This window comes from Antedon bifida, chromosome 6, assembly GCF_963402885.1.
Source record: "Antedon bifida chromosome 6, ecAntBifi1.1, whole genome shotgun sequence".
Taxonomy (NCBI): domain Eukaryota; kingdom Metazoa; phylum Echinodermata; class Crinoidea; order Comatulida; family Antedonidae; genus Antedon; species Antedon bifida.
Window position 1 is genome coordinate 7553174 of NC_136231.1, and position 11819 is coordinate 7564992.

Sequence of the window (11819 nt, forward strand, 5' to 3'; positions counted from 1 at the left end):
AAGAATCATTATGAATATTTAATAAGCTAGGTTTCGTTTTATTATTATGACTGACGTATCACATGCGTACATTACCCAAACAATTGCATACAGTAGAGCCTTTCATTTGAGACACCTCTATTCATTGGACACCACTATTTAAGGGGACACTTTTGCGCAACGAGGAGCATTATGATTTAAGGTAAGGCCCACTAAAGATACATTTTTTAATGTGCCAAATGTTTGATTCAAACCCTAAAGCTCTGTCTACACTATCAAACTAGTTTGACAAAAAAAGTGTGATGTGCCCAAATATGGTAGTGATATGCCCAAATATGGTAGTAATATGACATCATCATGTCCATATGGCCACATCACATTTTTTTTCACATAAAGTTTGATAGTGTAGACATGGCTTAGAACAAAAAAGACCAAATAATTATATCTATTTATATCTTTACTAATACAAAATTGGATATAAAAAATTACGATACTTTCTCATGCTTGACAGTTTTCATTGGTGAAACTTTGGCTGCTAAAGTTTCGAGTCTTCTCTTTTCCAGATTCCAGACCAATTAGTTTTCATTTGGGCATAATTGTCTTTTTTCCACCATAAGAAGAAAAGAAAATCATTTTTTGGTGTAGTCTCCTAAATAGGCATCCCATAAAAAATGGCACCCCTATTCAGGAGACACCGCTATCAATAGGAACAATTTGTTGGGTCAAAAACGGTTTTACTGCATGGACATAAAGATTTTCAAAATGTTATCTTTGATTTGCGATATAAAAATGTTTGTACCGAATTTGTCTTGTGGTACGGTAGACCAGGTCTTTCCTTAATTTAGTGTAGCATTATGTAAAAATATTGAAATTACCATTTTTCAATATCGCCTATTTTATTATTTAATTTTTATATGGCTTTATTTTCAATCATAATTTTAATTTTATAATACAACATATGGTTACAGAAGGAAATCTCAGAAACCATTGTTTTAAAATGCATGTGGGAAGTAGAATCGAGTCAGTCACCTTTAATCAAGCCTATTACTAGCTAGTGCAGTATTTACATCTCGCTGATAAAAACCCCCGCGTTTCCTGAAAATCGAAGAATTCAAAGTGAGAGCCACTGCATTGCATTTTACTATTGTCTAACTGCCCTGGAGGCAACCCACTTAAGAACCATAATATTATCATTCTGTGAATACATATTTCTAATTAAAATTAATTGAAACAATTTCATGTTAACGATGAATATTATTCAGTGAAAATGTAGTTTATAGAAATGCATCAAGTTAATAATAAGCATATTTGTTAATATATATCGTGGCAATCACCTTCTTAATAACGCGACCAAAAAGTTTGACGATGAAATAATTTAGATAAAAATGAATCGTTATAAAAATATGTAAATTCCCTTGCATTTACTCATTGGAATTTATCGATGAGATGCCGGGAATCTAATCCGCGACCACAGCCTCATCCCAGGTTTCTCCTGCATGCAGGGAAACCACTAGACTTGCCCCATGTTTGTATTATTGTCTGTGCCAGTCGGCGTTTCAGAGTCCTGAAATACAAGCTCCAATTAGTATACGTATGAAACGCCATATGTGCCAAAATATTTATCCTTTTACTAGATTAATTCAAAACTCCGTATGGAATCCACCGACAGCGGGACTCGGGCAGTTGACGAAAGGCATACGAGCGCGAAACAGACGATAAGGTACGCTAAATAAAAGAAAGCTTTAAATGAAGCCACATTACTATAGTAAATTTATGCATTGTCATTTTACTTTCTACGTTTTCAATTCCATTTCTGTTCAAATCGATATCAAATCCTGTTACTTCGTATGAAAAGTTCGCTACGAGGTCGTATACTTAATACTGCTAATCAAGCGCCCACGGACGATCCCTTTGTTAAATTAAAATCGGTTAATTGTTGTTATAACATAACGATACACACAAGCGCCTACAGTTTTATCAACAAAGGATGAAACAGCAAAATGTATTCAAGTAGCGTATCAATATTTTTGTAGTTTGATTTCTATAATTTTTTGTTGTTCTTTATCTTCCGACCAATGACCTCTCAAAATCCGGCTCACTTGATTATAAATTGACAATCTATACATTTGCATGCATTTAATTAACCTAGGCAGTCTAATTCTCAATTAAGGATTAGGGGGCCTAATAATAAAGTCCAATTCAAAATTGTAATTATCACCGTAGGCCTAACAGATATAACACTTTTTTAGTGGGCCTTTACAACAAGTGTGATGTACTTGCTTCTCAGGGTTTTTTTTTCACCCACAACACTTTTTTCAAAAATTACTTTCACACCATCTAACAGCAAACAGGCACTCGCTAGGATTGGAAACCCATGTTTTCTACCTAAGTCAAAATAAGAGGCATTGTGGCGTTATTGTGAAAACAATTCTGGAATGTAGCATCAGGACTTGAACCAAGGGACCTGGGATTTGGTAAGAAGCATGTCAACCAGACCACCAAGTAACAATGTCACTTTACAAATATATCGGTTTTGCGATTAAGAAAAAATGTATAGGCCAATCCATATGCAGAAAGATAAAAATATATAAAACAATCATTGACTTTAACAACATGGAAGAGCAATAAGAAATAAAATCATTTATCTTTTTTTTCATAATATTGTCTTACCATCTCTGGTCCTATTGATGGAATTCTGTTGCGTCAAACGAATAAACACTATCCTAGGGTTAATACGCAAATAGCAGACAACCGATGCTCTTTAAAAGGCAATAGGTCTAAACAAGCGAAAATCTATTAGAAATATCTCCATATGATACTTGATCAACGTCATTTTCTACCATAGGAGCGAAGGATTAGTCAGATTCTGGACATTGTCCGGTTAACAATAAGATTGAAAAAAAACACTTGTATCCATGGACACATAACAAAAATATCATAAGAGAATCGTCATTAGTTCAGCAAAATTTAAATTTAATCTTCACAATTTACTATTATGACACATTTTAAACATTATGATTGTATTAATCATAACGTGGTTTACATCATGCTGCATAGATACCGTTCAATACAATCAACGCAGCCTCGATAGCTCAGTGAACGTGACGTCATTTAAGGCAAACATTGTCACGTTGACTACTAATGACGTCATACAATCGCCACGAACAGTTCATTCTATTTTCGAAGATGCGGTCATGGCGATTCCATTTTGTTATCTAGGGGAAACGGACTATAATACAAGCACGCACTTTATATTAGTGGTCATTGCTAAAATTATTTTTTTTTCAAATTAATTCTGAAATTAGTATTATTATTATTTTGAGAAATATTTCTTACAAAAAACGCCGCTCGATTCATTGACAGTTTTAATTATTTTTTCCTTCCTTTATTAAAAAATGTTTTTATTGATATTCTATTTAATAAATTAAGAAACAGTGATTTGTTATCAATCATTTTGTTTAACAATCAGAAAGTGAACATTTTGCGTAAAATAGCCTGAAATCCACTATTATGTTACGTCGTTAGTTCGTGTAATATGCAACGGCAGATGTTTTCATAGACTCTCTTCTCCCAGACGTGATTTGGGGTGTGCGCATGCCTAGTCCGAGTTTACAAATTCCCATTTTTTCAGCCTCGTAAGTACATTAATAGCTTCCGCGTTGATACAGTTTTTGTAATGATTCCGTCATAATGGAGTATAACTGCCTAAAGGCGCGGCGCGAAAACTGGAAATCATCAGTTCTAAATTCGTAAAAATGACCTTCATGTGTGTGTCATTTGACAAACTTTTTATTTACGGTTACGTAAGCATACAGTACATTAAAATCGATGTTGGCCGATTCAAGATATTAGATGATGGAGTTCAAGCTCAGACCATGGAGAAATAAGTTAGGAAGGAGTAACATCGATGTAATGCATGGATTTTAATCCAATTAAGCACATTACATGGTCAAATGACTCCTATTAAATTGCACTGCGACCGCCCGCCGCGTTATCTCGGTTCGATCTCCTTACACACAAGGCTCCTCGCCGCTAAGTAGCAACCCCTATACCCTGTCTAACTAACAGTGGAGTACATAAATACGAACAAAAAACACATTGCATATGCGCAGTTAATTGTCAACAAGGATTCACATGCGTGTTTTATGTATTCGGATTCCGAATTTTTTTGCGAACGTACCAGTCATTAAATCATTAAAATCAACCAAAAATAACTACTTGTTTCTTCAATTGTAAGTATTCCATTATTTTGAATATAACAACGAAACAAACACGTATTTTAATAGTTTCCCTTTGTACTGGAGTTTTAAGTTTTAGTTATATGAATAAAGGAAAGCTGTAGCTTTCATTTGATGCCTTGCATGACAGTTTCCGATGGTGTCCGGCTGACATACAACGAATTGAAAAGCATCGAATCTGTCCGACCGCCGAACCGAATAGCCGGAGTTAGTTCCACCGGTCGTAGTTATTTTGGTCCACCGGTCGTTGTATTACTTAGGCCTAGGTCTAGGGCAGTTATTGTTTCGATGTTTAATTTAGGCTAGGTCTTAGATTTAAATTTTAAACCAATAAATAATAACTAACATTAGCCATAAAATAATTACTTTCGTAGGCCTACTACTACTACTAGCTAGGCTAGGACTAAAGTACTCGACTCCTAGCTAGGGTCTAGTCCTACTAGGCTAGACCTACCTATTGTTCTATGTACTATTTATCATAGAGGTAATGTTAATCTACCACCTAGGGTTATGCCAAAAATACCAATACTACTATCTAGGGCCGGCCTAATTAGACTATGTTCAATAACATTAACAATAAAAAAAAGCAGGTATTTATTTTTAGTTAGCTAGCCTAGATAGTACTACTACTAGGACAACAACTCTAGGTCATCATTCGCCATTTAAATTAAATTGCTCTTGTTTTCAGAGAACGATGACAGGACACAGTGTTTGTTTGAAACCTACTTGTCGACTTTGTGGAATTTCCAGGGCGATTCCTTCAGATCGTTCACCTTATACAAAGGACGCGTTCAAGTCTGTAATCAAGTCATGTTTTTGCTTAGATATTGATAATGATGATCCAGAAATCCACCCACCATTTATTTGTTATTCCTGTGTGCAAAAACTGAAAAGGTGGAAGAAAGGCCACAGCAAGGACCGCAGTAAAGTGTGCAATATTGTAATTGCAAAATTCAATGATTCTCAATGTGCGTCTTGTATAACTGATGGGGAGATTCCTACCAATCTTCACGATTACAGAAAGGAAGCAGAAAAATGTAGCCTTGTCTCTTTGTTTCCACATGAAGATGAATTACTAATAATTAGACTTTCACCAACTGGTGATGCTGTCATCAAGTTAACAGTCAACAGTGATTCGACATGGGGAGTTGTCATTGCTGGTGTTGTATTGCAAGCACAGCCTATTCTAGGAGAAGTCTTTAACAAAAAATTACCATTACATCAGTTCACCAAGCTGTGTGATATATTGAGGAGTGCTAAAATCTGTGCAGGCAATGAAGATTATTTAGATTTGATAGAGAGACGAAAAGGACCAGAAGGGCAGATTCCTATAAGGATAACACCAAAAGATGTCTATTTATGCAACACCATTAGACATAATGACTGTGAATTGCTAATTGCTGAGGATCTGAAGCGGTGCGCAGTTTGCCGAATTTATCGTGGGGATTTATCATCAATGCGAAGTGCTTCCTGCAAGGAAAAGTCTTCACTGACGGTAGCCAACAAGTATTTATCAAATTCTCAACTGCAGAACAAAGCAGCAACATTACAATGTAATTACAGACGGTTGAAAAGAAAGAGTGGTTCCCTTGAGAATAAAGTTTCCAAGATGTACATGCTAGAAAGCAAATTAATTTCTGAAAATGCAGCTCACTTAATGGAAGACACAATGGAAATGGGAAAACCTGAAATTGAGAGTTTATTATGTAAATATCCGTCAGCAAAGCTTTTGTGGGAGCAGCAACTGGCATCTATGGGCAAGGGAAAGCAGATGCGTTGGCACCCGGCAATTTTACGTTGGTGCATTGCTATCCAAAGCAAGTCTCCGTCAGCTTATAATTTAATTCGCGAAAGTGGATTCATGACGCTGCCTCATCCAAACACACTCCAACCCTACAGCCACTTTGCTGGTGTGACAACTGGTTTTTGCCATGAGATGTTAAGTAGAGTTGTAACAGACCTCAAATTATATGAAGAAGGTAATGAATTGCAAAAACATGTTGTGCTATTATTTGATGAAATGAAGATAAAATCAGGATTGGTTTTTTCACAAAGCTCTGGCAAAGTTGTTGGATCAACAGATGTAGGCAGCTTAGCCAATGAGATGCATTCATTTGAGCGGCGATGTCGAGGTGAAGAAGAAATCCCAGTTGCCTCACATGTTCTGGTGTTGATGATCCGGGGTTTGTTTTCTAACCTGCATGTTCCAATTGCCTACTATCCAACAACTGGAGCTTCTAGTTGTGATCTGTTCATGGCAATGTGGGAAGCTGTTGAGATGATCGAAGTAGCTGGGTTTGTAGTTCATGCGATGGTTTCTGATGGTGCCACTCCGAACAGGAAGTTTTACAGACTGCATTCACCATCATCTACCACTTCATCCATTGTCTTCAAGACATCGCATCAGGGAGACCCAGATCGCAGTGTTTTTTTCTACAGTGATGTGCCGCATCTAATAAAGACGCTTCGAAACAATGTAGAGAACTCTGGCTACAATAACAAGACACGGAATCTTCATGTAAGTACTGTATGATCATACACCACATTGAAAATACCAATTTCATTATAGCATGTTGAAAATGATATTTACTTATTTCTAAATCTAAAAATGTTCTTCATTTAAAGTATAACAAACAAGACATCAAGTGGAGTCATTTTCTTGACACCTATGAATGGGATGTGAAATTGCAGAACACATGTCCAGGGCTGAGGATGCTCCACAAGTTGACGCATGAACACCTCCACCTTACTCCATCATTGAGAATGCGGGTATACTTGGCTGCACAGGTAATTACTTGCAAGTTTTGTGTTCAGCCCTTGTTCTTTTGCAAACAATTCTGTAATTTAATTTTTCATGAATGTTTTTTATTTTCTTCATATTTTCAGGTGTTAAGCAATTCGACAGCAAATGCAATGGAGATTATGGATCGACATGACATGACATCCACTATCAAATTTGTTAGAATGGTAGACCAATTTTTTGATTGCCTTAATGTCTCTAGTTTTTTCCAAGGCAAACGATCCAGAAAACCAGCTATGGAGCCATACAGGACAAAAGATGACTGGCGTTTTAAGGTACATTTTTTTTAAATAGAAAATTTAAAAAAAATTGAACATGGGAAATGATTGGGCTTATTATTGTTTTTGTTCAATTTCAATTAGCATTTGGATATACATTGAGAAATATCTATAATTTTTGTATTAATCGAAGGAATAATTGCCACTATTTTTTGTTCTGATGTTTTTAAGTGGTTGCAAGATGACTTCCTGGGTTTCTTTAAAGAATGGCAAGACGAGGTGAATGCGCTTGAAGATGTAGAGAAGAGTGTAAAAAAGAGGATGTTATTAAGCACCGCAACACTTGATGGACTTGAGATAACAAGCAAGTACATTTCGTTTTTTTTTTACAGCTGACTTTGTTTAATAATTAATCAAAAGTTCTGACATCACAAGAGTGACAAAGTATATTAAAAATGAATTAATAATAAGTATATTAATTTTTATTCTTTGCCATCAACAGTTAATTCGTTTGTAGAGTTGACTAAAAAACTACTGGACCTGCCAGGGGTAGAGTGTGTTCTAAGTGCGAAGTATAATCAAGATCCGTTGGAACAGTACTTCAGTAAACAGAGAGGATGTGGTGGAAGTAACACAAACCCAACATCAATGCAGTTTGGCCACAATATGCATGCACTGTATGTAGCTGCGAACTGTTCCAAGGCATCCAGGAGAGGCAACTGCCGCAGCCAAATTGTTGACCAAACTATTGATGACTCACCTCTTCAAAGGAAGAAGACACCAAATGCATAAATGATATTTATGATCAGCAAACTTTTTCAAACCAAACGGTTCTTTTCAGAACCAACCAAAATACAATTGAGATTTAAGTTAGCTATTGTCGTTATTTATTTCATCACACACACAAAATACAAAATAGTATATATTACAACAATTCTTTTCTGAGAGATTTTTCACCCTTTTTTGAAACTTTGCCGCTTTCCTTCTTTAAATTCAAGTATACCTTGAGGAATGCATTAGCTCTGATTTTCAACCAGTATCTAACTACAATTTGTAATAATTGAGCAGAAGCATTGTCACCTAGTGTATCTCTGGTTATTCTGCACCAGAAAGTTTGAACATTCTCCTTATTGATAATACGGTCATACAAATCAGCCAGATAGTTACTATTTAACATCGTATTAAGTTTATTTGTAGCTAAATGCTGCCTTGTTTCTATTTCAACGCTTCTAAAAAACAGATATACATCGTCATCAACAACAAACAAACCTGATCTATTTTGTTTGTCGATCCATTCTTTGGAATAGTCGTAGAAGGAATGGGTTACGTTGGTACTACACACTTGCCACTTAGTGAGCACATCACAGTAGGCTCTGGCAGTACTACTTTTACCCTTTCGAAATCTTTTCACAAGCGCATAAGGCACATAACCGGCAACGTACCGAATTATCTTTTCTGTGTGAACATCCAACTGTGGGATGTCAGTTACCGTTTCCTCATGTGGCAAATCTATTTTATGCTTATCATTTAGAATTAACCTTAACATTGTACGTTGCAAAAATAGGTTCAGTGTTTTTACATGCTGCCCATCAGAGTTGACATTTAGCTCCTTTAACAGGGTGACCCACCTTCCCAAACTTGTACACATGTGTTGGTGAAATGCCCGGCACATCATCTCATCAGCTTCTGGTTTCATTTTCTTTGTGTTTCCTGATGTTATTACCTTCCAAAGTAATTTTGTACTGTCTTCCCAAAATGTTTTTATAATGACTGTATTTGAGTGCTTCTGCAGATCATTTGCCAATTTTTTCACTTGACGAGCTATTGGATACAAGTCATTGCTGTATACTGGATCGTTCGCTAACATGGTAAAAGCAGCATCAACGTATTCATTAACCCTGCTGACAGCTTCATCTTCACTAAACTTATTGGAGGGTCGGCTGATGCCTGAAAATACAGAAAAGAAAGATTATTGAGCATACAACAGTTTTAATAAATGATGAGAATGCATTTAATATAGTAAAGATGAAATGTTCAAAATAAAATGTTATCATTCGTTCAAAATCCTTACTCTTTTTCCTTGATTGGTTTTTGGCTGGGTTTGTTGACACTTCCTTCTTCTGATGGGTTGCGGTAATAGTAGTTGGATGTAGGCCTACACTAACATCCATACCTAAATAGCATAATAAAATTGAAAATTAACTCATGTTGTCCTATAAGAATGAAAAATAATAATTTATCTAAAAAATACAGACTAATACTAATACTAATGGTTTGAGGTCTTGACAAGGTCATAGATGAGTTGGTTGCATCAGATGATAATCGTGCCTTCATAATTAATATAATAATATGAATGATGCATTATTGATGATTGTGCAATAAAATTAATGATATATTAGGCCTAGGCCTCCTATAGGGGGAAATCCATGGATGGATAGATTATAGGGCCTAGCCTAGCTAGACCTATCAATAAATCGGGCGGCTAATTTTTGGCGTACAGAAAGAAAAACTACAAAAATACTACCTAGCCTAGAGAGGACGAACGAATTCAGAATTATCGTTGTTACAATCAACCCGGTCGTGTAGACAGCCTAGAGTGGGCCGGGGCAGACGAGGCCTCTTTAAAAGAGAAGAGGTTCAGGTAACTAGGCCTAGGCCTAGCTACTAAACTTAAATGCAATGCCTAGTTTTAACCTAGCATACCATTTTCCAGGTCTTCATGTTCGCTGGCAAACTTCAATTCCTCGAGAATTCCGGGTTCCAATTCGTCCTCCAATTCATAAAAATCCATAATGATAAATAAAACGCGTAAATAAAATGTATCGAGTGTGGTATAATTATTCTTCTGCTGTGTGTATGGTCGCCGCGTGTGTAGATCAGCATCAACAACGAGTCTCGCTTGATGACGCGTCACATGAAAGCAATGGATATGCGCATGCTCAAATCTAACAAGCGACAGATCAACGGCAATTAAATGTTACGTAACAGTCAGATAATCCAATTAGCGGCGGGGTGGCCTATTCGTTTGATGTATTCTCGATGTTACTCCTTCCTAACTTATTTCTCCATGCTCAGACCAAGAAACGAGAATTATACGAGTGAAGAAACAATTCTCTTTTAATCATCAAACAAGCCGCTCACTGGGCTTAGGCCTATAATCACAGTCATTTACCATGTTAGAATAAATTATTCAGCCCACGCCTTTCTGAGGCTTTCTTTGTGATAAATGCTCAAGACCACCGGGCTTTATTTAAAGATTTGTTCCCACTCACCCACAACGCAGTGAGTTGACCAATCACATGTGGCAGTTCTGATGATCCATCGCGTCGTGATTGGTCAATTCTTGTGCTGCGCTTACTTCGTTTCGTCCAAGATAGGAAACAATACTGTACAAGGTTTAAACAACAAAAAACAGGATCTAATGGTTATATAATAGTAAGGCAAAATGAGCGTAGGTGAGCTCATTTTATTGTAATTAATCTGTACCAGGCATACGTAGGCCCTCGTTTCTTTCGGCTCGGAACATGCAACCCCTCGTTAGTTTAATTCCGGTGGGAGCTGGCATCTCTTTTCTAATTTTGTTTGTATTTATCTTGGCATATCGCAGGAGAATGCTTTTCATTTAATCTTATTGTGGGTAAAAATGAATTTATCTTTTGTAACATACATGCAGTCGATGAGGACAGTTTTATTTCACTGTCATCAGTCACTAAAATACATTACAATATTAGCCGATTATTGGTACTTAGTATTTCTCCCGCCGTATCAAGGCTCGAACCTAAACCAAACCATAACCTTACAATACAGAACCCGACATAATGTAACTTATACATGACTTCTTATTAGATTTGCCCATGATTGAAAACTGGACAGATATTGTCATTATGTCATGGAGAAATAGTATACAGATAATTGGATGTATTTTATATCAAGCGACGAGACTTCTCCTTGATAGGTAGATATTTGATGTTCCGTTTAAATCATTAGACAACTTGTTGAGACTCAAAGCAATTGAAGACGTATAGTTCCGGTTAGTGTTACCAGGGCCTGGCACAACCAGGGAACTAAACCAGGAAGCGATTTACAAGGAACTATTATAGTGCCCATGCGTACCAGAAACGGCTCGGAAACATTGATTCCGAGTAAATCAAATAACAATAGTTCATCACATTATATTGCCACCCTGAAAACAATAGGTAAAAAATGTTTTTTTTGAATAAGTAATGTCCAAGGATAGCTATAGTTTACTAAATAAATTGAATGGAATAAAACGTAATTTAAAGGGAAATCAATTCAGAATCCAGTTGTCTGCAAGTCAACTGTATATTTTGTCTTTTCAAACAAAATCTGTATTTTGCTTATCCTTGTTTTGGTAAAGGTGAATAATTTTATGGTCAATTTTAGCTTGATTTTATTCATCTTCATGTTTTGGTCATCTTCATTACGGCATACGTGAATTTTTAAAAAGTAAAATTATTGCTTTTGTGATGAGGGTCATACAGCAGCAACAAAACCTCCTAAATTTATTGCGAAAACCAAAATAGAATAGTCTTACTGCAGAAGTTCTTTCAAAAGAAAGCCGGA

At 36.2% G+C, this 11819-nt stretch overlaps 1 protein-coding gene across 1 annotated transcript; it reads right to left on the reverse strand.

The window, feature by feature from the left end:
* Positions 1-8099: 8099 nt before the first annotated feature.
* LOC144845217 (uncharacterized) lies at positions 8100-10242 on the reverse strand. Its single transcript, XM_078702400.1, has 3 exons — positions 9939-10242; positions 9307-9408; positions 8100-9182 (listed from the first exon to the last, which is right to left on the reverse strand). Exons 1-3 carry the CDS (start codon positions 10024-10026, stop codon positions 8161-8163), a joined length of 1212 nt encoding a protein of 403 aa, XP_078558526.1. The 5' UTR covers positions 10027-10242; the 3' UTR covers positions 8100-8160.
* Positions 10243-11819: the final 1577 nt, after the last annotated feature.